Consider the following 25,486-nt stretch of genomic DNA (forward strand, 5'->3'; position numbering starts at 1 on the left):
TGCCTCTCTGCGTCTACTTCCTGGTGGAGAGGGGAGGCAGCAGCCTCCTCACTGTTGTCGTAGAAAGTAAAGGGGCAGCAGATAAAAGCGAAGGCGCAGGCGTTGGACAGGATTCTCCGTACAGCTGCTTCACTTTTCTCTTTTATAAACACACGTGTCATTGTTTGTTTTTGAAGTAAAAAGAAGAAAAATGGGAAGCACAGTGATGGAGTCCAACAAGCAGGACTCAAAGAAAACGCCAAAGAAGCGACGGAGTCTGCGGATTAACATGCCAGTGAGTCGGTTAAGTATCAACTCAGTTGTCTCCTTTATGTCGTGACCGTTCAAAACAAAAGTTTTCGTTGAAAGCAGGAGCAGCGGGACTTTATAGTGGTCATTTTTTTGACGTGTTTGCGTTTGTTGCCTCACACGTGACGTATTGAGTGAGTGTGATTGACAGCTGTCCCTGCACCACCACTACCTGAATTATCTCACTTGTGTTACTCAAATGTCCACGACATCTGTGCTGATGGACCGTTTGTCTTCTGGATCAAAATAATTTTCTTCAGGCTAGTTATGTAACACCAACTTTTTAAGCCCTTAAGTGTGATATCACTGTCTGTACTTTTCTAGAAACATCCTTGTTTGTGCTGATGGACTCTTCTAAGGTGGCAGGTCAATGCTCTGCAGCATTACAGAAAACACAAGGTTTTACATAGCATTTAACAAAATACAACATTTAACATTTTCCAAAATGATAGATGGGTTAGTGATAGATAGATAGATAGATAGATAGATAGATAGATAGATAGATAGATAGATAGATAGATAGATATGCAGTGTGTTCACCCACTTGTGGGACATGCAATATCCACTAGCTCAAATATAAATAAACAAACAACATATCAACAATATATATAAAAAAAGATTAGAGAGACACATCCAGACAAAAAATCCAGGAAATTTTCCTGTTCATTTTCAGGAAATGAATTCAAATGTCTTGTCACGTCAGCAATCATCTCACAGTGGTTAACAGAGGATAATCTCATATGTGCAGCTGCAGTAGCATTCATTTGTCTCTTGACATTGTGTATTAATAATATTTAAATGAAACGACAATCGCCTCAGCTGATTGTGGTCTTGCCGTCGGCTGATTTTGTTCTCAGAAACTTGATGAATACTGCTATAGTCACTAAATCTGCTGTGCAGACACAAAATGCCGATTAAAGAAGCACACCACAGGTTTAAGCAATTGTGCACATTGTTTGTAAATTTTATATTTTATCACATGGTTGAAAAAAGAAAAGAAGGCAGCAACATATCCAAAAAGACCTCAGCTGCCCAAGTTTTTAAAGCTTGGCATCGACCATAAAAGAAAAAACCCATATTGATTGACATGTAAAATATATACATATATACTATTTTTTTGTATGTTTGTTTCAGATTAACGAGCCGAGTTCAAACCAGGGAGTCATGACTCATTACCATCACCTCTGAAGCGCTTGGTTCATTTAACAAAAATGTCTGTAGTAGGGCCAGATTTACAACAGCCTCTATTCGTCAGTCTGTGTTGGGGATTTGTGTTTTTCTTTGCTTAATGAGTCTTATGAACTGAATGGAATCATTGTACAAGACACTTAAAAGCTCTCTTCAACATCCTGTTTATCCTGGTCAGAGTATCTCCTCAGTCCCGTGAGCAGACTTTGTTGACACTAGTATGTGTTGTTGTATAGCATGTTCACAGCCATGCAGCTTTTCTTTGATTGCACCCATCCTGTCCAACTTAGATCAGACACTGATTGAATATGATCCCATACGGGATTTCACATTTATTATATGTTTTTGAAGTTTGTGTTTATCAGCAAAAGCAAGAGTGCTTTTGTGGCCAATGGTAAAGTGCTACATATTTGGCTTTTACACCAATACATGAATTATCCTTAAAATTCAACCTAGTTGAAACTACTTAAACAGAACAGGTTTACTTTGTCACATAATCACTCCTGGCTAAGTAAACGGCATTTTTGCAGCAGAAGGTTTATCATCATCTCTCTAAAATGTCCCGCAGAAACCCAGCCCTTGGAATGGGGAAGGAGTGTATGTTGCGAATCAAGGTTCCTGCTGTGGCATAACATGTCTGTCTTCTTTTTTGAGTGGCAGCGCTAAAAGCTAAAAAATCGGTGGTGTGTACACTTTTCACTTTCCCTCAAGGTGATAGAAAAAAAAGCACCATTCATTCTGTTTCCTGTTATGACTTGTCATTTTGTTTTTCTCTGCTGTGTTTCCTGAAAGTTGTATTCATCCTTGACACCTGGATCTTTTTTTTCTGTGTAGGATTTTGGAGCATTTACTTCCTCACAAGTGGAGAGAAGTGGCCCCAAATCTCAGACGGTACAGAAATGATTTTTATTTCATGATTTCGGTGTAATTATTTTTCATTCATTTGTTGTTGTTTTCTCAACCTCGCTTTCTCCCCACACATGATTTATCACTTGGCTCTGTTTGTTTGGCTTTGAGCACATTTAGCAAGGATTAAGGAGAGCAAAATAATACACAAGGCCATCTTCTACTGCCAACCCTCACTGGCTTACAGTAACATTACGCCCACTGTGTTCAGCCATGGCAAGAGCAGGAATAGAGGAAATTGATTTTTTCTAAAAGAAATAAGCCTCTGCCTTCTGTCTAGTCTAATTGACCCAAATAGGATTAATCATTGACTGTTACCTTGCCATAAGTCAACCATAGTGCACGTTAAATTCAATTGCCCTAATAATATTTGTGCAATGATGATAGAGATATGAAACATGTCTTTATTAAAGAGCTGATTAATATCTAGTCAAAGTTCATAGCTGCTGGTTCATTTGCCACCTCAACAAGCTCTTGCTCAACCTTGGAGTGAGAGTTGTTGGCAAACAAAGGGGGGATGGGTGTGTGCGCTCACACCCTCAGATTTGTTGTCACAGGATTGGTTAACAAAAATGTGCACATGGAGAAAGGACAAGCCTTAAACAAACACTATCCTACCTGCACAAGAGGTGGACAATCTGACGGTTTTATAAAGTCATGTGTCTTGACAGTGTGCACTCTAATATCAGCAAATCAAAAAGATTAGGACATTTTTAAGACCTCTAATGTTGATCCATGGTAATGATTACCTTCTAGATGCCTTTGATAACTGGCCAAATTATAGCATGTGTCTCTGTCACAGGGTGTAATGGTTTGCTTGTTATTGCTGTAATGTAATGTTTGTCATTTTCTCAAGTATTAAAAAAGGCATTTTCTGTTTTAGATTTTTATCTTCTCATATTTACCAAAATCAAATAACAACTTGTTTGTAAAGGAAATTTAAATGATCAAAAAGATACACCGACCTTCGTATTATCTGTATCTGCTTCTGGTAACTCCAGTGCTTAAAGATCACTGAATATTACTGTATAATGCTTCACTGCATCAGCGCCCACAAATGGTTAAAAGATTTGTTGTTGGCATATTCCAAGCCAGCAGCAGTCAGTGGTGGGAAGAGGCTTTCCGTGTCTGCAGTTAGTCTGCTGTGTCTACTGCACAGTGAGTGGAGACGAGATTGTCTGCCTGTTTACGTTAAACAGACATTAAAAGTCATAATTTTAAAATAGTGCCACAGTTGTTTATGCAAAAATGCTGATTAAAGCCTGTTTTGAAGGAGATGTTTTGCTCAGTGCAAACACATCACACAGCATCACAGGATATCTTAGTTAGAGAACGAAACAAAATGATATGTCTACTCCCAGGATTTTGTTGTTTTGAGTAAAGCATTATGCAGAACTACAACAATCATTACGGTTGTCTTTTTTTTAGCTACTATATCATGAAAGAACGTGCCTTTTTGCGTTTTGCACTCAATGCATTCTCATACAGATTTTTACATTTTTACCTCCAGAGCTATAATATGTATAATTTCTGCTTTATAACCTATCATGAGACTAATGGTATGTATTTTGTTGATTATTGTGTCTACATACATGTTGAGGATAAAGCTGTAGAAGATGAGTGAGTGTATCCATATTAGCCAAAACATTTCTGATACCACTTTAATCTGTGGAAAGCCATATTCCCCTCATTGGAACGGGAGGAAATACTCAGTACTACTAGTTTGCCGGAGTTGTCTTGTGTTTTTGTCATTTTATTGTGTGTATTTGTCGGCAGACTTTTTGTTACTGTTTTGATTGAGAGACCCCCTAGTCGCAGAAACTACATACTGAGCGTTTAAGTGTGACAGTGAATCAAATGTGACAAATAGTGCAAAAAGAAGAAGTTACCAGTATAGCAGCTCCGCACAATCAGTGCAATCAGCAGCTGCCATTTCATAATACATCTCTTCACAGCCTTTTGTTTGTTTTAGTCTTGTTCTGTGTAGTTAAGCCCTGCTTTAGTATTATGGGAAAACACTGAACATAACGTCAAGCACAGGACAATAAAACTGCTTCCAAACTGTTTCTCAGGGAGAGATCCGTACAGCAAGCCCCACCATAGGAGGGTCTGCGAGGAGTCCTGCCGGCGCCATACTGCCGGCATGTCCCCAGTCTGCTCCAGTCCAGCCAAAGAGCTCAAGTTCACCCAGAAATATCTTCCCGTTTGCCTCCCACCAGAACTCCCCACCAAAATCTCCTAAATCCCCCCGTCGTCTAAGCTTCAGTGGTATCTTCCGCTCATCATCCATCTCTACACCTGCAAGCATCAAAATCTTCTCTCGAACCAGGAGAGGTGAGTTGAGAAGTGCACATAATAGGCTCTCATAGTTTAATAAATCTAGAGCGGACATTCTTTAAGAAGTCTGTAAAAGAATGTTGCTGTTATGTCGAGTGAAGAGACACAATAGATGAAACTATGTTATCTCCTGCTGTATGCTTAAGGTAAAGTTCAGAACTGATTTCAGAATATGTCCTGTAGCAGCTACATGTATGCAATAGAGATGGCTCAATGTCACTTTTAATGTCCGATACAGATTTCGGTCCAGTACAGTCATTTTACACCTAGCCATTACAAGCGTTTTCCAAGACAATCCTCCAACAGTGTAAATATTCTGTTCCCAAAATGAGGCACCTCACAACGTGTCCCAGCTAATATGCTGTTATTATTTAAATGTTTTCCATCTGTGCATGGTGAACCATGCAATGTTTGGATTGTACTGGGTTACATTTGCATGTGATTTTGACTAGTTTTGACCGTATACCAATATACCAGTATTGTATAAGTTCATCCCCATGATGCACAATGGACATTATTGTGCCAGTAAGGAAGTGAAAGCCTGGTGTTCTTCACGGTAAACCAAAACAAAACAGAAAATTCCACTGCAATGTTTTGTGATGCCCTACAAGCCAATCTGGTTAAGATCCTCATCAGCGACATGGGCCATCACTTGAGGGCAGACAGACATTCCTTCATTGTCGCCGTCTTCTTTAGTGAAATCAGCAACTGTCACTTAAAAAGGAAGGGAAATGGTTAATGTTTCTTTATTTTGAATGTCAAAAAATATTTTATCTCTCTGTTCTTAACACTGAGCACTGACTGCGTTACAGATTAGATTAGGTTACAGACATGGCGTCCCACAGCTACAGTACAGTCTCCATATCATCATAGGAACCCAGTAATAACTTAGTGGTGCCACTGATGTGTGCAAGGAAGTAGAAATGTGACAGACGAGACGGAATAAGGCCTTGTTTTATGAGGAACAGAAATATCAGGCAAATCTTTAGCTCGTCTTAGTCCCTCCATGTATTTGTGAGGCTGATCATTACATAACAAAAGCCAGCTTGTTCTTTCATGACAACAGCCGTGATGGAAGCGGCATCAAACATCACAGTGATGACTCATGTGTTTTTGGCTTGCACATGTAACCGCCCATTCTTCTCTATTTCCTGGTAAATGGCTTGGCAGTATGTGGTGGAATCTCCCTGCCCAAGCCAGACCTCACGGGTCTATTCTGTTTACTCCAGATTTTTGTAAACTAATACACACAAGCACACCTAAACTCTGTGGCATTCACATGGCAGCTGCCCAGGCTGACGAGTGTCTGATGTGGTTTGAGACCTTACATCCTCTCCAGTGGTTTACTGACTAATGATGTGGTTTTAAGGGAGTAGTGACCAATGGTTAGAGCAGCAAAGTACGTGCATGAATGAATATCATACAAATGAGAGGGTACAACTGTATTTTTATTAGTGTGGTGCTTTTGTAGACAACCTAGGTTCGCCACAAGGGTGTGCTCTTGTCTTGGTTTGACTTTCAAATGTTTTCACTTAATTATCCTTGGAAAAAATAGAACTTCTCATGAGTGTCTGATCTTTTCGATCATATGCATAATACTAGTAATTCTAAAGTTAAATAATTACAGTTATAATATAACAGATTTAGCTAAAAATGGGATCAGAATACCTTCTGATTTCCAGCTGAAATAAATATGTTTTCCATCGCCTGGACACTGTCAGTCTCTCACTGCTGAAGGCAACTCTCGTGCTTTCATATCCTTATCTGGAAGTCGACCAGACTCACAGGAGCTCTTCACACAACCATGCAAGGTTTTTTCTCTCTCTCACTTTCACTCTCCCTGTTGCTATTGCGTACTGTATGTTGACAGTAAATAAAGTAACTGGGCAGTTTTGACTTTCCAAATTCACAAAACCTTACAAGGCCTGGGTGAGTTCTTTCTCTTTTTTTCTGTGTGGGAAAGTTCAGCTGGAAAGATTAACATAAGACACCTTGAAGACATAGAAATATTTAAAATCCTCTTGGATATGAAAACCTGGCAGCCTTCACTATAAATGGAAACACAACGAGTGTCACATGACATTTTGCTTTTGTCACTGACATCTCAGCCCCTACCTCATATTGACCTACTGAGCAGAGTGGGGCACTTGCATAACGTGTTAATTGAGATCTGCGCTGGATGTGCTGCAGCTAATGTGAGAAGCAGATACTGAGTGGGCCATCTGTTAAGGGTAGGAGAGGCCATTGGTGCTGAATGGAAGTGTTCTGATCAGCTGACAGAACATGGGATGTCCCCCTGCTGTCATCTGACAGGGGCAGGCCTACACACTTTTAAAGGTCAGGCCCCCAAAAGTAACGGACAACTGAGTGTACAAATGACAGCGCTGCATGACTGTCTGCCTCTGATCCCACTGTCTCTTTAATGGCTCAGCTGCACATTCAGAAGAATTTAAAATAGAGGATTTTATCCTCAGGAAACTCAAAATGTGTCTTATATTGTTTGAAGACAGAGTGAAACAGATGTGTCTATGTTGAATTTACTCTTGGGGGGGGAGCAGAGGGAGGGCATTGGAAGAAGGGGGTGGGGAGATGTGCGGCCGGAGCCAATCGCTAGTGTAACCTTCGCTGACTGGCCTCCTTTTACAGGCTGCTGACACGGCCGCTATATTAAAGAGATGCCACCCACAGCTGCACCTGACAATTTAAAGCACTGACACTGCTGCGAGGTTGAAGAGGCACTGTTGTCTGCTCCAGTTGTAATTCGGATCACTTGGGAGAGGGACATTTCTTGGCTGAAGCTGTCTGGAATTAACAGCTTTTCATACTCCATCTTATACACTGCCTGCTTCTGGCTCCATTCTCTCTGGAGGATTTGGTTTCTGCTAATGCTGGCTTAAAGAACAATTGGAATGTGCAACTTATTGGACTAATCAAAAAAAAAATTTTCTCTGGATTAATACAAGGTTAAAATGACTATTGTATGTTTCTTGATCCATATGTAGAGGACATTGCGCCTTAAGGAAAAAGGACCAACCCACTCTGTATTTTGTGACCCATCCTTGGTCATCGGTCAGATATTCTTGTTCACCCACATTTCTATACAACTTTCCTCGCCTACAAATGGAGTGACTCTCACTTTAAGCGCCCCTTTCGTAATGCGGATGGTCATGGTTGGATTCAGTTTTGATAGCACTACCCACTGTGTTCCATGAAGAGGTTTGGCAGCTTAAGAAGGAGCAAGAAACGGAAGGAGCAAGATGGGTTAGGAGGGAGACCTCAGTCCATGGCATCATGTCTGTCTGGTAATGTGCTGTGCTCTCCACCTGCTACATTAGAACATTTGTCTTGAAATGTCGCTGCCACTTCCTCCGCTAGTCTTACCTCCAGTGACGGCAGTCTTTTTTTGATGTTGTAGAATGTATTCATTTAAACTTCTGCATTAATAGTCTTAATTTGACCAAAGAGAGGATGTCTGTGTATTATTTGGTATCGGTGTCTGTGATGAATGTTGTTCGTTGTAGCTGTGTGTGCTCCATATAGCTGTAGGTGTTGGTTACATGACTGGTCTCTAGTTTACAGTGACAGGACATGGGCAAGTGGCCAAGTGGTAAAACTGGATGAGAGGCAGAGCAGTGGCAAGAGCTTTGCCATCACACATTTACTGCAGTGTCATTTATGCATTGTGTTAATTGGCCCCCTGTAATTTAATTGTTTTAATGCTATGTGAAAGAATTTATTGTAAGGCTTGTTGTATCATGCGGCATCTGAATCAAATAAAACGGCAAAAACACCAGCTGTTTTTATTCTTAAGTAGTGTCATTATGTAATTAATAGCCCCACTGCGTAGTACGTGTGAGGTTGATGTCAGTATTCTGTCCCATATCCAAATAGAATCTCTTAAAAATAGCTGCTCCATTTTGAAGATGTCATTAAAGTAGACAGGAGACTTTTTTTTATTGGGAAACTAAGTGGAATTGCTGCACTTTGTCGCAAAACTCCCGCCACCTAATGTTGTTTCAGGCTTTTATTATAAAAACTGCAGCTACTGTAAATTGTTTTCCTCATAATGTTTGAGTGCTGTGCCGGGGGCCCACTGTGTGGTGTTCAAGTGGCTCTTCATCACAGACTTCACAGTCCTGATTTAGAGCCAGGTTGACCTCGGTGGAGTCTGTGAGAGGAGCAGGGCCCTGTCATATTGATGCACGTCTATATGTGGCAGTGGAAGATATAGGGTTGATTGTAACAGCAGTGTACAGCGTGGTGACACATCAGCCTGAATTATAAGCCCTTTGATCCAGAGCCTCTACTCTATAAAGTTGGCAGCTATGTTGCTTATGATGCTCATGGCACCTTTTTAAGAAAACAACACAAGGAGTTATCCTGTAAAGCAGCATTTTATTCCTGCTCCTTGATTTTCATCGAATAGAGGCACAGATAATAAAAAAAGTTGCCATTTCCTTGTGACATTTCAGTAGTGAGCAATAAGAGGACATCTGTGTGCTTCTGAAATGTGACCGCTCGTTATTGACCTACTTTGCACACTTGTGTGATTTTGTGAACTCTATTTTTTTTCTTTTTTCTTTTTACCGAAGTGCGTGTATCATAGTTTACTTACCACATTATTTTGAAACCCTTGTTGTTGTAACTGTATTCTTCCAATCTACACACCTGTTGTAAGCAGTGCATCTGCATGAACAGCCATTCTCAGTCGCGATACCTCGTATTACATGCCTGAGCAGTGATGAATACAGTAGGCCCATTGTGCCTGTATTGACCTCAGTACGGCTCAGAGGTCAAAACAAAGGCAGAGGACACCCAGCTTTTAATGGTGTTGCATTAATATTGCAAACTTTTAGTAAAATATAAACTTAGCCATAGTAGCCTGGTTACTGACCTCTGAATCACTCGACGCTTAACAGATTACAGTATAATGGCTGGAAATATTATTTTTGATATATAAAAGAATATTGCTTTATTAATTAATTGATTATTTTATTTATTTACTTATTTTACTTCACCAAATAACTTGTGTTTTTGCTGCTTCTGTCTGTCTGACTTTGAGCAGCGTAACACAAAAAGAAAAGGATGTGTAGGTTATGGCCCAGGAAGGAAGTGATTTGATTGTGATAAGTGTATTGACACTGGGAAACTAAGCAGCCATTTTGGAAGTTTGCACATTTGAAATGCTTTCTTTAGATTAATTGTTTGATTTGTACTAAATCAGAAAACTTCATTTTGTTGTGTTTGTTGTGTCAATAGCCTGAAACCCAATAGTAGACAGTCTACTCCACTATCATGAAAGTCCTCACTCATGGAAATATTTGTCACTTTTCTGTAGAAATGACTAAAACGACAACTCGATTACTAAAATTGTAAACAAGGCTGCACTGACAAAGCTGTGTCCAATATATAAGTGCATATTATCACTATATAGTTCATACACTTAAATGCTGGTAAGTTAGTAGAAAATGTACTACTCTATAACGCTAGCATGTTGGTTACTATTTTCCGTCCATTTCCTGTTTCCTTCGCGGTGCCTGGCTGCCCCCTATTAACCAGGCTCAGGAGAGGTCTCCCAGTCCCGCTGTTATCTCCGTCTGTGGAATGTGCCACAACAGCGTGGCTAAAATAAGAAGGCTACAGGGCGGAAGCATAGCACGCCAAACAGGGTCCATATACGCCAACTAAATGTCAAGAGAGATAGTGTGGAGTGCAAATAGACAGACCAAGAGAACATTTTCACCTAACGCGCAGGGCCTCATTTATGACAAACGATTCTTGAATTCATCTCCTGGCACTAATATTCAGATTGCAGAGAAAGAAAATGATCACAGCACAGACATCAGGAGAAATTACTGTTCAAACTGACTGATAAAGGGACTGATCTCAGCCATTTGTTTGAATAGCATTTTAATTCTAGTGATTTACACAAACTGATTGTTGTATTTTAATGTAGGAGGTCATGTGATCTTTACACAATCTTGGCACTACTGTCACACAAGTGTAAACTGGAAGTCTCATCGTGGAAGATTTGTAATGCAAACCATTTGGTCCAGAACATCCGTGTCCCTTGTGGACAGTTTGAGAAATATGTCAGCGGGGTGGAGCCAGCACAGCGTGAGTGTCGCATGTCATCATGCGTAAGATTGTAACACCTGATGTGAAAGAGTCATGTGACATGTCACAGGGGGTGGCTACATCACAGGCAGCTGACTGTTACGCTATCATTGGGCTTAATGTTGGAATTAGACTATTGTGGACGGATGACAAGGACAGGAACAGAGGACAACCTGCTAAATCAAGTGTTTCTGTTTACTAGTATTGTTTTGTTATTGATTGATTTTATTTACAGAATTCATTTAGAAATAAAGACCCTCAGTGTCATTTAAGGGATGTTTTTTCCTAATACTTTCAGGGGGTTACAGATGTCAATTCACTGCAGCATTATACACGACATGAATAACTCTAGCCTATAGACAGCAGATACATCTAATTAATTGCTTTATTAATGCTTTATTTTTGAAAAAAACAAAACAAAACAATAAAACTGATATTTTGTTTTTATAATTTACAGTTTCTATATCATCCATATTTTATTTTCAGAACATGCAGCAAATTTGTCGCTGTAAAACTTTAATGAGGTGCCACACGCAGAGATGAAACAGGAGCTCTCACTGGTTAGCCTTCACCGTCTGATCCCCACACTGGAAAAATCCCACCTCCTCCAGCATCATATTGCATGTAATGTCTGAAGTGGAGACTTGGAATTAGAGAGAAATGTGAATTTAATTTAAGTTGTGGATGTAAACAACCTTCAACAATAATTAGAGAAAATAAGTGTAACTTTGAGATATTTGTAACAAAACTGAAAGGCTCTGCACACCTACAAAGGTATTTTTGTTTCTAACTGTTTAGACTTCACCTCAGGCTGAAGTTCAGAGAAACTATGGTGTCTTCACTTTCCTGCATGCAGATGTCAGATAAGGTCTTAATAGACAAAATACATGGAAATATCTGTGTGAGCAAACCCTGGATGTTTGGGCTTTAGGAATTTGATTCAAAACATTTCTCCTTGAAAGTAGTTTTATCATTACTTAAAACTGCAGCGTGTAACTTTTAGATCTAAATAAATGTCTGCTACATTCAAAGCAATGTCAAATACTGATGTAGACTATCAGGTCCATGGACTCTGTGTTTTTCAGAATAGTGGTATTTAGATCTTGCATTGCATGGTGACATTCCCAGGCTGCGCACAGAAGTGATCTGTCCGATCCAGGTCTGATACTCTGTAATCTTAATTACAATAAAATTACATTACAGGCTGCATGTCATTTGTTCACATATAGATTTAGTTTTCAATAGATTACTCTTTATTTATCTTTTTTTGTCTTGCATAAGTGAGAAATAGTGTAGAAATAGAGTCACCCCCCTGGTGGCTCACTGCTACTTCCATCAAACTTCCTAGGCTTCATTTTTCAAACTGGAAGATGTATGTTCATTTTTACATCCAGTCTACAGTTTCAATGCATCAATTTACCTTACTAACCCTAACCCTAAATGTTTATATCTGAACATTTTAAAATTAGATTTGTTATTCATCATTTAAAGGTGACACATACTGGAAATGTGATAGATTAGTTAACGCAGCTCCATTTTCTAGCTTCATTTGTAATGCTGGTTTACATAATGCATCCCTGTCTGTCAGCGACTTGGCTTTGGTTTAGCTCCGGTATCTGTGGTGTTGTACTCAAGCCTATCAGTCCCTGATGGATCAGATATGCATTCCCTCTCCGTCATAGCATGTGACAACATTTATAGTATCTGCAGCAGTCATGAATATAGCACCTCAGTCTTGCCTCAACACCGCTAACTCAGGATTGATCGACATAGAAAGAAACACTAAAGTTTACACTTTTTATCTCTCCACAGCCTCTGGACTTTCCACACCACCCAGCACGCCAACCCAGGTGACCAGCCCACCTGTGTTCACCCAGGAAGCCCAGCAGAGCTGGCTCAGTTCTGAACGGATGGAACCAAGCTTCAGAACCCGCTCCCTCTCCACACCTCCAGACACTGGACAGCAGCTAAGCCTCCCCTCTGCTAAACCCCCGATCCCTTTCTCAAACCCTGGGTCGTCTTATTCTACCTCACAACAAGTGAGTCACGACGCACACGACAAAATGTCAATCATTTTAGGAAGTTGTTAAATTTGCAATGCTATCTATTTTTATAATGTGGGTCGTTGCCTTGCAGCGGTTCATTGACTGCTTGTTAACAACTCTGATATGTAAATGAATGTGGCAGTGACACATTCTTCTTGCTCTTGTCAGCGATGTTAGAATATTAATTAATTAATTAAAGTACAAAACTGGTTCAAAGTTCACATTTCCAGTTTCACATTATAGCGCAAGTAAATACTGAACTGTCTGCGGGCTCAGATGTGCTTTTACTCAAAAACAAGTAAAATGACACTCACTGGCCACTTTATTAGGTACACGTGCCAGACTGTCTTTTGCATACCATAAGTGTTTTTTGGGTCTTTTTGAGTTACTGTTGCCTTTCTATCATTCCAAACCAGTCTGTTCATTCTCCTCTGACCTCTGGCATCAACACGACATTTCCACTCAGAGAACTCCCACTCACTGGGAGTTTTCTCTTTCTTTTTTAAGACCATCCTCTGTAAACCCTCAAGATGGTTGTGTGTGAAAATCCCAGCAGATCAGCAGTTTATGAAATACTCAGGTCAGCCTATTTGGCACCAACAACCACTTAAATCACTCGTCTTCCGCATGTTTTGAACTTCGCCTTTTCCTTTTGACCATGTGTGCATGTCTAAATGCGTTGAGATGGTGCCATGTGATTAGCTGATAAGATATTTGTGCTGATAATAAGCAGGGGAACAGGTGTACTGTAATTGTGCTTTAATTCATTATTAATTCATTACCAATACTATATTAACTTTTGTCTGAAATCATTCATAGATTACTGTGCCATTTTGCCTTCTGTTTATGAGTAATGTCTTACTTTAGTCAGAGTCGTAGTAACAGTGGTGAACAGAAAGCTTGGACTATGATACAGAAGGCTAGAGTTAGATCTGTGATACTTCTGTAGCATACGGTTGTGCCATCAAGCCTCTGTTTACATTGTTTGCTCTGCACCACTGGCACAAGTGAAGGTGTTAACGTTGTTTCAGCATCAACCTTGTATCTCAAACAGTGTTGGATGTCAGCAACGCCACTGCACAGTTGACTGTTACTGAGAAACAGAGCAGAGAACAAACATAGTCTCTGTCACAAGACTTTTCAGTGAAGGTTTATCAGGATTCATAGCAGGTTTTCCCACTGCTAATGACAAATGACTTCATGGCTTGCTGTGCAGATTTAATGAATAATTATTTGAAGGTCTGTGTCAAACTTGTCTGCTGTGAGTGATGGTGGATCCAAGCCAGAGAGGGCAAATCAATATTTCATCACCATCATTGTATACTGTTGAGAATAACACCCAAGGACTCATGATTGTGGTTGAACAGTGATGAGTTGGTGTCCTCCTCCATGATGTATAAAAAAAAAGCTCACAAAAAATTATTTATGTTTTATATTTTGTTTTGTAGTTTACGTTTCGTTAAATCATATCTGATCAATTTTACGAATCTGTGTGAAATAGTAGAGCAGACGGCAGGGCCACTTTGATGCAGCAGTGTGAGATTTATGAAAGTGCGGGAGTTGTTTTTGGCAAGAGAATTGCTGTGTCACCACTGCAGGGGCGACACTCGAGACTGTTTTAACATCCCACAGCAAGTATAGTATGCAAGCTTCCTCATACTACTGCAGTGGCTTGTTGTGAGCGCACAAGCAAAACCTGAGACCAAGGGAAAAGTATATATAAGAAGCACATTTAACCCTTAGGGCTCACGTGGCACGGATCTGTGCCACAGGCGCACTCTTGGTAAATTGCAATGGGAATAATAAACAACTCCTTATATGGACATCCTGGGGTGTACAAAATGTGTTTTTTTCATCTTATGTGTTGTTGGGTCAAAGTTATAATTCATTTTATATCACGTATTTTTTTAAAAAAACAAACAAACTTGGAGTATTCATACTTGTGTACAAGTCACAAAATAGCAAAATTTCTTTTATTTTTGTTCAGAAAAATGAGCCAAGTGAACTTCGAATTGTGACACATTTCCACATTTCACAAATTCGATCTGATTTTTAAAAAATTTGAGTCCTTTTTGCATTTGTGTAGCCTCTGTATATCCATTTTAACATAGTAATGGAAAGAAACAGCCTAAATGCTCTGTGTTCTAAGGGTTAGGTAGCCTATGCAAATGTATTAACGTGACACAGCATAGTTGGTGCTGGGAACTTGCCTCTGCTGAGTTGGAGATGTAACAAACCCAGATTGCTGAGTAGTTGTACATCTTAACCATGTTTTTTCTTTCAAATGAAATAAATAGCAAGAATTAGGAATAACAACATAATAACGTGATAAAAAGCACCCCCAATAAATGGGTCATGGTGAATTTCCATGATCAAGATAGTCATAAATGGAGGAAATCTTTCGTAATATACAGTCCTGATGCTTTATTGCCACAAGGGGAGTCAGATTCTAATTCCTGTTTTTCCACTTTATAATGTCCACAGAAAGCATGTATCCTTGTATGTATTGTAAGTATTTTTTTATGTGAACATTTTTGTTGGTAAATAACTTTGTTATAGCATTAATGTGTTTTTTTGTAATATTACAAAATGATGTTACTTATTTGATAATACAAGCAATATGTTTTTTGTAATACATTTTATTATCATATACATATTAATATTTTTGATAACATTTTTGTAACATTTCAACATTCTGTACCAGGTCAGTGTTACATTATGTAGCTGAGAAAAAAACAAAAATGTCAAACCATTTAAAAAACATATACATATACATATATATGTATATATACATTGCAATATTATCGTGAATCCCAATTGTTTTTGAGTACAGTCATGACGGAACATGATCATATCGTCCCACATTTGAGGAGGGTGTGACAAGGTATCCTTAGCTTCTTGCTGCTTAGCAACGCGAGGGATTTCCTAATATGGAGAAGCACCCCTCTGTCTGCATGGAGGGGTGTGTCCACAGCGTGTGTGGAGCTTCCTGCTTTGTAGCCTTACGCTTCATGTTACACTTTTCCTTAGGTGAGTCAGTGTCGAGTGGCAGATTGTGGTTTAAAGTGCGAATTCGGGTGTTTAGTCCTGGTGGGATTAAATGTGGCACGCGTGTGGTTCTTTGAGCAGCGTGTGCGTTGTGGTTCTCCCTCTACTGCAGCAAATGGACCAGGACTGTTCCACTCCACGTCTAAGGGGGTGTGCGCAGTCTATTAATAACATGCCACTGAAGTTGCTGCTCCACATTGTTTTTGTCATGTCGCCCGTTTATATCTAGCCGACCTTTTAGCGTTTTATATAATCGCGTTGGTAGCACGGCGTGTGTTTTTATTTCTCATTTGTTTTTCTTACGTTTGCGCACCGCTGTCTCGCGCTGTGACCACGGTCTGTTGGGGCCGCTGGGGGAAAGAAGCTTCAACCCGCTGCTCACTCACTATTTACAGCAAAGTTTTGCGGTGCGTTGTTGTGAAGGTTTCACCGCAAACTTATCCTCCCTCTTCTCTCAGGTCTACGGATTATCTGAAGGCATGCTGGAGAAACTTGAACTAGATGATGAAGGTAAGAGTCCTGCTGTTCTTTACTTCCTCCGTTCGCCCTGACTTCATGTATCATAAAGGTGAATAGGTGTTTGAGTTACACTGACACATTAAACGAATAACAGTCCATGTCACAGGAATATTGGAGTTGTGTGAGCTATCTGCTAGGCACAGCATCCATCCATCCATACAGTCTCATTCACAGAGTCAAGCGATTCATTCACTGTGTGGACAGTGTCAGATCTGAGGGATTCATCTCTTTATCTTGAATGTCTCTTCATTCATATACGTGAGAATTTTACAGGCAATGCTGGCTCATCCCGGTGCATGTAGATAAAAGATATCAAAAATCTACATTTTATTATAGTAATTGAATTTACATTATGTATATATATACACACACACACGTGTTTTTGTGTAGTATGTTGTTTTTTTTACCTAGATTAAGTACAGATGTAAGCACTGTCTGGCCTCCCTGATTAATAGATAACTAAAGAAAGCACCCAGAGAGTGCAAACCTCTGCCAAGGCCGCTCAGTTTACCACAGTATCAAAAAATGCTCCCCAAACTTTCAAGGTTGTTTTTTCCAAAAAAGTCCTTTATAGCTGAATGGCACTACAAACCTTTTATTTTAGATCATTTAAAAATTGGGAGAGCAGCAAATCTTAGTGTAGACTGAGCTGGTACACATAATATCATGTTTTTACTTGATGCATTAATTGAATCCCCATGTCATTTTCTGTAAATCAACTAATCTGCTCAGTGCTTGTGGGAAAGAAATGACTGTAACGTCAAAATTGCATCATCTGCGAGGGGATCCAAGCTACTACTGTTTCTGTGCTTAAAGCGGAGCATAATTATCAGTAACATGGAACACTAAAGTGGCAGTAAGTGGTTCAGATCTGTAATGGTTGTTTAGGCTCCGAGAGTCTGTTTTTGTTTTTAGGCTTTCTCATTATATTATTCCCTGTGCGATTTCTCCTTCCTCTGAAAACATTATCCTGCCTTTTTTTTTTCTTCTTCCAGCTGCTGAACCTGAGAGTGATATTTACACGCGCTTTATGAAATCACACAAGTGCTACGATATTGTCCCCACAAGCTCCAAGCTGGTTGTGTTCGACACAGCACTCCAAGTTAGTACTGATTTTTTATATTCATGAAAAACGATACGTTGTCAGCTCAGTTTGCAGCAGTATTCACTGTCATTTTCATTAAAAAATACACTTAATACAGTCACATACTGCTTCACAGTAAAAACAAGGAATACAAGTAACTAAAATAGGTCAGAGAATTTACAACAGGTATATGATTCAGAAGTTGCTTGTTGTGACTAGTGAAAGTTAATGTTCAATATAAATGAGCAGGATCATTTTGCCTTGGCTCCATTTCTCTGAGATGGTATGTTGGGATTGTCATAAAGCTGTTAAACAGTAATCCTTTGGAGATGTGACCTCTTTGATGTGTAGATCTTCAACCACAAAAACCACGGGTGCCAAGAGGGAAAACAAAAAACCCAACACACAAAACATCCAGAGGTTACACCACACTTCACCACTCATGCAAATGTGATGGAAGAGTTGTCACATGTTGATTAGATTTGTTTTTTTTATTTTTTGCTCAATAGTTTCATGTATGGACACTCAATAATATTATAAAGAATAGACGAGGTGACACCTTAAAATAACTTTTTTGTTTTTTGTGCATCCAAATGTTTTCTTATTAATGACTTGATTGCAGCACTTCCTCTCAAATGTTGCTTGACAGGTTAAGAAAGCGTTCTTCGCCTTGGTAGCTAATGGTGTGCGAGCTGCCCCATTATGGGACACGGAGAAGCAAAGCTTTGTGGGTAAGCAGCCTAAAACGTGGGAATATTTTTTTTCCTGTCACACACTAAAATAACAGTGTTTACAAAAGGATATACACTGTGGATTTATAGTATGTCTTTTGAAGAGTGTTTACTGCTTTCTCAGTTCTACAGTTTTCTTGGTTGGTTTCATAAAGGAATACTTCACCGATTTGCATGTAGCTTTGTATTTCTAGAATAGGGGTAGTATTTTTTAAAAAATTGTGCTTCCCAACCGCAGTTTCCCCTGAGTTGAGAAATATCTTCATTCTTTGTTTTGTTACGTGCCCACCAATGACACTTGGTCTGAGCCTTGGTCCGAGGCTTCAAACTGCAATGCTAATTCTGCACTTTTTAGACCCACTCGTAGGGGGACGGGACCTCATTCCCAGAATGTCTGCCATCTTTGCTAACAGTTACGCTAACAGGACCAAGTGTCACTGGTGGGCACACAACAAAGAAGATAATGAGGATATTTCTCAGCTCAGGGGAAACTGAGGTTGGGAAACACAATCTTTCAAAAATACTACTCCTATTCTAGTAATACAAAGCTAAATGCATATCAGTGAAGTATTCCTTTAACAATATATGTAGCAAATGACTTTAGACTCAAGGCGAACACAGTGTGTAGTCTACATAATTTTTTTAATTGTTTTATAAAGGTAATGGGCCCTTTGTACAGCAGCCATTTTGACACGGTTTAGCCAGAGAAGAACAGGTGTAACTGATCACAGTAACAATGGCTCTGTTCTGTTCATGCAAATCGGGACAGCGTGAGACGGTGAACGAGCATGCACCCTGAAAACGAGGAAGCTAAATAGTACTCGGCCGTCATTCATTTTGATTATTTACATCTGTCATTTTTGTTCCTGCTGTGACCTGTCAAAATGGCTGCTGCTGCCATGCTAATTTCTGTTTCACAGCTCTACAAAAAAATGAGATGGAAAATGTCCTCACTGTGTCTGTGCACCTTTGCCAGATGAGTCAGGCAGTGCTGCGCATTAATGACGGCGGTCATGACTATGGGGGGAGCATGACGCCATATTAAGCAGTAGTCATTAGAGCCGTCATAAACCATTAAGCACAGCAATGACTCTGCTGTGTTGACCAGCACATGGTCAGGTTGGGGCGTCTCCTAACAAATGAACTCCATGTAAGGAAGGCAGTGTTAGAATCCAACCCAGCAGTGAATTTGTTTTGTTGTGCTTCGTTTATTGCAAGTCAGCCTGGGATAAATAATGAATGCCCACTCAGCTCGAGGGTAAAGGTGGCGGTGGTGGTGGGTGATGTGTTGTTTGAACCACACCCTTGTATGCACTGTCTCTCGTCTACCAGTTGTGCAATGCCCGCGGGCAATTGCACCATATGTCGTTTATAGATTCAGTGTCTCTTTGCTCCCCGTCCATTGCAGGAATGCTGACCATCACAGATTTCATCATCATACTACACAGATACTATAAGTCACCGATGGTAGGTTCACTTCAGATGATGCATGACATTTGCTTCTCAACATTCTAAGAATTTCTCCTTTTTAAATTCTTTGTTGTTACAGGTGCAGATTTATGAATTAGAGGAACATAAGCTTGAGACCTGGAGAGGTGATTAACACGATATTTATACTGTCACGTTATTATACAAGTAGAATGAATAAGTAAATGTTCTTTCTTGCTTACACAGAGGTTTACCTTCAAGCAACGTTCAAACCTCTGGTCAACATATCACCTGATGCAAGGTATGTATGTATGTATGTGTCCATCTATTTTGGCTGTAGATAACTGGACCTGCATAGGTACATATTTGTGAGCAGGTTTTTGTGCTTTCCCTAACTGGTCCTTGTGTGTGTTGTGTTTGCAGCCTGTTTGATGCAGTGTACACCCTCATCAAAAACAAAATTCACCGTCTGCCTGTCATTGACCCCGTCACGGGGAATGCACTTTATATTCTCACACACAAGAGGATCCTCAAGTTCCTCCAGCTCTTTGTGAGTCCAGCAGCACAATCATCTGTGAACTTGTGTTAAGCCGGACTGTTTTTTGTTTGTTTTTTTTAAATATGAACGATTATAATGACTCCTCCTGACTCCTCGATGTCTCCTCCTGCTTTCATTGTCTGCTGCCCCCTAGTGGTTTAATGTGCAAATGAATGAATGAAATGTGTGTTAACCTCAGTGAGTCTGGACCGTGATCACATTTAGTGTGTGCATGTCTCCTTGTGTTTCTGTGCATCCCAGATGTGTGAAATGCCTAAGCCGGCCTTCATGAAGCTGACTGTCGAGGAGCTGGGCATCGGTACGTACCACGACATCGCTTTCATCCACCCGGACACGCCCATCATTAAAGCACTCAACATCTTTGTGGAGAGACGAGTGTCTGCTCTGCCTGTGGTGGACGACTCGGGTAAGATGACAAACGTCTGACACTGACCATAGGCTTGTATATAAAAAGGAACATAGTCCTGCAGCTGTAAAACAGACTCTCATTTTGAAGCCTCAAGGTTTGTGATTTGGCCAGAACCTGCTTCACTTAATCATCTGTTTGCCTTTAATCTACAAAATCAACATTGTGTTCTATTGAAGAAGAAGAAATAACAGTTGAGAACACTAACCCAGGAAAATGTTATCAGAAGGAACCTCATTTTCCCATATACTTCCATTCAAACTGAGTTCAATTTGCAACCAACGCCCCCTGGTGGCTTTGTGTTACTTCTGTCCTACTTCCTGGGCTTTACTTTTCAAACTAGAATTCTACATTCATTTTTATATGCACTCTATGGTATTGACACTTACTGAATGTGTATATATTTATAATATATATTATATATCATATATACATATATGTGTGCGTGTGTATATATACACATACATGTAAATAGAATATTCTGTAAATCAATTTCTTTTACTATTGTTCTCTAACAGGTAAAGTTGTGGATATTTACTCCAAGTTTGACGTGATTGTAAGTCGAAATCTGTACAAGACACATAAAGGCAAATATTAGAAGCTAAGCAGCTCTGTGATGTATTGTCTTACTTTATACAACGCTCATGTTTGTGTGTGTGTGTGTGTAGAATTTGGCTGCTGAGAAGACGTACAACAACCTGGACAACACCGTGACACAGGCTCTGAAACATCGCTCCCAGTACTTTGAAGGAGTGGTCAAGTGCCATAAAACAGAAACCATGGAGACCATTGTGGACAGAATAGTCAAAGCTGAGGTGAGGCTCCAGCTCTAACATACTTACGTTACAAACTTAAAGAAACAGTCGTCCCGCTCTGTTCACTTCATCTGCTGTGTTTATTTCAGGTGCATCGGTTGGTGGTGGTGGACAAGCGCTCCAGCATCGAGGGCATCGTCTCCCTGTCGGACATCCTCCAGGCTCTGGTGCTCAGCCCTACAGGTATAGATGCTCAGCATTAGCACCGACTCCCTCCCCTCCTGTCCTGGACCCTGAGCTCTCTCCCCTCACCTGCCCTTTAACTTTGCCCCAGGTAGGAATCACACCAGTTTTGCTCGCGGCTGGCTGTAAGGGAGGCATGGCTCCAGTTCAGCTTCCTGTTTGTTCTGCTGGATTCCTCTGTGTGCAGCAGTGCTGTGTGGTGTTGTTGTTTTTTTTGTCTCAGGATGATTCTCGAACAGGAAAAGAACTCGCTGCCAGAGCTATGCTGCTAGTTTTGAACACAAATTCACTGTGTGCTCCACACATAATGCATCAAACACATAGTACTACAGTGGCAGAGAGAACAGAGATTTAAGCAGATTGACGGATTGAATGAAAACATTTGCTTTTACACAAAATGCAGGGGGAGTTAACTTAGTTGTGTATTCTCCAAGTGGGATTAAGAAGCATTTTGTGACAAAGTCTTGAGTTTTTCACTGGAGTTGGCGTTTACCAGCTCTTTGCAGCTCGTCTGAGTGTGTAGTAATCTACTTATTTGTTGTGGAGTCTAGAAACTCATGGCTACATTAGCTGCAGCAAACATAACACCAATTAAAAATTCAGAAAGATCACAAACAATCAGCAGCCAAGTTGCATGATGGGTATTGCAGGTTCTAAGTTTTGACAACAAAGAAGGCTATTGACACTGACACTAGAGTGCAGTCATACTATCGTGGTTTGAGTGGATCACTAGGAAATAGTAGAAGAAATATTTGAGCTGTTTGTTTGTTAGGAGAATAAAATTAAAAACACGATGAAAGACACCGATACGTGTTTTTTCCACAGTGTGTGACGTTAGATCGACACTTCTGATATCCCCAGGTTTGTGGTTGGAGAAAGGACATAAAGTTTGTTTGACGTTTGTTGATTCAAGACAAGCCTCGAGTCAGTTCAGGTGGTCGTAGTCAGCTGTTTGAAAGTTTGAATATTGGAGGGTAAATGAGAGCAGATGCAGTTGTGGTATTAGACATAGCTGCTAGTTAATTAACCTGTTAAATTAACCAAAGCGTAGAAAATAGATACGTCTCCATTTTATCACATGCGCTACTGCTCTTCACTATGCAGATACTGCAGATATGCACACATTAAATATAATGCACTGTTTTGCCAGAATCTTATTCTGCTTTGATGTAAACGTGTGAAAAAGGATGCTTGCATGAATTAACTGATTTTAGTGATGTATGTCTGTTTTAAAATGTAAAAAAAATGTTGTTCCATCTGAAATTAAGCCATCGGTGAAATTGAATAATGATGACGACGTTTAAAAGTCCAGTGTATAACATTTAGGCCTGTCAGCAGAAATTCAATACAAAACCCAAGGCTGAAAATAAATATCAAATCATTAAAGATTTAAGTTTTTTTTATTTTTTTTTATTTCAGGTTTCAGGAAACCCACAACTTCTCACAATCTGAGACACCAGAACATATTCACATTTAATAAGCTGAGATCTCAGCGTTGGTGCTAATGTAGCTGAGATTGCTGCAGCCATAACATATAAAAAACTAGATCAATTAAATTGCTGCCTTTGTGATTGTTAAATTTCTTTTTTTTTGTGTTTTTTTTTTTTCTTCTGATTGAAATATCGATTTGAAAATGATGAATTGTTCCACTCAAGTCTTCTCTCTTGCACTCCTGCAGTCTCTCCACTAGATGTCGCTCATTCTTAGACACTGGTCTTTTAAACACAGTTGGGGTTGATAACTGTAGCTGCCTGTTATACAGTGTATGTCCTCACACACACACACACATACACATCTCTGTCTTGTCCTAACGTGCCCTTTCCTCATCTCCTCACCAGACGCCTGTAAGGAGGAGAACCTGACCGTGTACGAGGGAGGAAGCGTCAGCAGCAGCAGTGAAGACGTGGTGGGAGGGACTAAGTGTGAAGGTTAAGGCTGTGTGAGGCCGAAGAGAGTCACAGTGACGCCTGCAAGTGATGCACTGTAGACGCTTGGAAACCAAAGAGCTAGACAGCTGAGAGTGAAGTGGAGTCCCTGCACTGACGCGTGATTTTTCAGAGTTTGTTTGTTGTTTTTGCTTTTGTTTGAACACTGATCGGATGATGCACACATGTACATTACACTGTATAAAGGCGCACACGCTCGTACGCACAGAGATGCATCATGGGTATCTGCCCTGGATCTTTGAAAGGTGGAGACGAAAAGATGCAGCTCGTGTTTTCGGTTTAAAACTGCTCTTCACCTACGATGTGGCCATTTTATGACTGTTAAAACAAAACAATTTGCCAGTGCCATTGTTGCGCGCTCCATGCCCAGGCTTTCTTTGTGCCTTTTCGGTTTGCACACACCAGTAATGCTGTTCTTTTTTTCTTTTCTTTTTTTGTAATTTTAACAATGTATTGGTGTGATAATATAAGTAGTTGGTACCAAAATGTACCTTCTCCTGTATTAGGATTCCTTCTCTGTGACTATAATTCACATCTTTTGAATTTGTTACGTACATTTTACATGAAAAATGATATGACGAATAAAATCTAAATATTTTTCGACACAAAATGCAGTGATCAGAGGCAAATATAATACAAGTGTGAGTGAGAATCTGTCGTACATCAAGTCACTGTGACTATAAAGATGTATATTTGTAATGGTATGACGAGACTGAATGGTTTTAGATGTTTTTTCTTCTGTGGTTTTTGCTTCACATAATCTGACACTTGCTTTACTGCTTCTTTTTTCTCCCCTCTCGGCTGTAGCTCCACAGGACTCATCTCCATCATCGACTGTACATAGGTTTGTTGTTCTTTTGGGGATAAAAGTGTCACACAAAGCTTTATTTTTATGAAAAAAAAATTGTCAACGTGTTTAAAGAGACTGCAGTTTTAACGTTATTTTTGTAAATATACTGTGGCAAATGTGTCGAGTTCAACGAAACTTTGTATCAGATCAACATGTACTGTAAACGTGCAAGCATGAGAAACCTACACTTCAGCAGTATGAATGTTCCTTGTTTTACTTTTTCTATTTTTCTGGCTGCAGAAAAATAAATTGACACTGAATGTATGCCCGGTTCATACTTTTTACATCACGTGGGAATCCAGACTGTAATGTTAGAGGTTCCTCTTCCATCATAATCCTTGGATAGATGTAGAGTGTGTTCTGTTCAGTTAGTGTTTCACTGGAGAGCAAACAGTGTCTGTGCTGATGATGTGAAACATGAATATGATCATCAACCACTGATGTATCACCTGTTCTATTTGTTCTGACTTGTTTTAATATTGGCTCAGCACTACATGGTTTTGTAACTGACTCAGGTCATTCCTATGGTTTTGGTTACTGGTTTTGTTGTGGCAGCTCCGCACCAGTTTTTAGTCCTACTTGTCCTTTGATTATTCCTCTTAACACAAATGTTAGGTCTAAGAATCTAAGTCATTTACAGTATGCAGAATATCAACTATGCTAATGAATCGTTAGTGCCTGCTGCTGCAAAGCATACGAGTCAGAATGACATACATACGACATACTAAACTATGACATTTTCATCAAATTTTGGACCACATACTAAACTATGACTTTTTTGACTGATTTTTGAAGACATACTATACTATGACTTTTTTGACTGATTTTGGACGACATACTAACCTATGACTTTTTTGACAGATTTTTAACGACATACTATTCTATAACTATTTTGACAGATTTTTGACGACATACTAAACTATGACATTTTTGTCAAATTTTGGACCACATACTAAACAATGATTTTTATGTCATATTTTGCACCACATACTAAACTATGAAATTTTTGTCACATTTCGGACCACATACTAAACCA

General features: G+C 39.7%; 1 protein-coding gene across 3 annotated transcripts; it reads left to right on the forward strand.

The window, feature by feature from the left end:
- Positions 1 to 35: 35 nt before the first annotated feature.
- LOC122772381 (5'-AMP-activated protein kinase subunit gamma-2-like) lies at positions 36 to 24,714 on the forward strand. 3 transcript variants are annotated; one of them, XM_044030391.1, is made up of 16 exons: positions 36 to 274; positions 2,311 to 2,367; positions 4,455 to 4,716; positions 12,649 to 12,875; positions 16,388 to 16,439; positions 17,444 to 17,550; positions 18,182 to 18,263; positions 19,672 to 19,730; positions 19,813 to 19,858; positions 19,938 to 19,992; positions 20,115 to 20,241; positions 20,491 to 20,656; positions 21,175 to 21,212; positions 21,325 to 21,471; positions 21,561 to 21,654; positions 23,493 to 24,714. In XM_044030391.1, the coding sequence occupies exons 1-16, from the start codon at positions 191 to 193 to the stop codon at positions 23,585 to 23,587; spliced, it is 1,698 nt and encodes a 565-aa protein (XP_043886326.1). In that variant the 5' UTR covers positions 36 to 190; the 3' UTR covers positions 23,588 to 24,714. The 3 variants fall into 3 exon arrangements, with proteins under 3 accessions (XP_043886326.1, XP_043886335.1, XP_043886344.1); XM_044030400.1 differs by lacking the exons at positions 36 to 274; positions 2,311 to 2,367; positions 4,455 to 4,716 and adding an exon at positions 7,450 to 8,021; XM_044030409.1 differs by lacking the exons at positions 36 to 274; positions 2,311 to 2,367; positions 4,455 to 4,716; positions 12,649 to 12,875 and adding an exon at positions 15,893 to 15,911.
- The last annotated feature ends 772 nt before the right edge of the window (positions 24,715 to 25,486 follow it).

Source organism: Solea senegalensis, linkage group LG1, assembly GCF_019176455.1.
Source record: "Solea senegalensis isolate Sse05_10M linkage group LG1, IFAPA_SoseM_1, whole genome shotgun sequence".
Taxonomy (NCBI): Eukaryota; Metazoa; Chordata; class Actinopteri; order Pleuronectiformes; family Soleidae; genus Solea; species Solea senegalensis.

Coding starts and splice junctions, on each gene's coding strand:
- LOC122772381 (XM_044030391.1), top strand. CDS start 191: ATGGGAAGCACAGTGATGGAGTCCAACAAGCAGGACTCAAAGAAAACG. Junction 21,472..21,560: donor ACAGAATAGTCAAAGCTGAG/GTGAGGCTCCAG, acceptor TGTTTATTTCAG/GTGCATCGGTTGGTGGTGGT. Junction 21,655..23,492: donor TCTGGTGCTCAGCCCTACAG/GTATAGATGCTC, acceptor TCTCCTCACCAG/ACGCCTGTAAGGAGGAGAAC.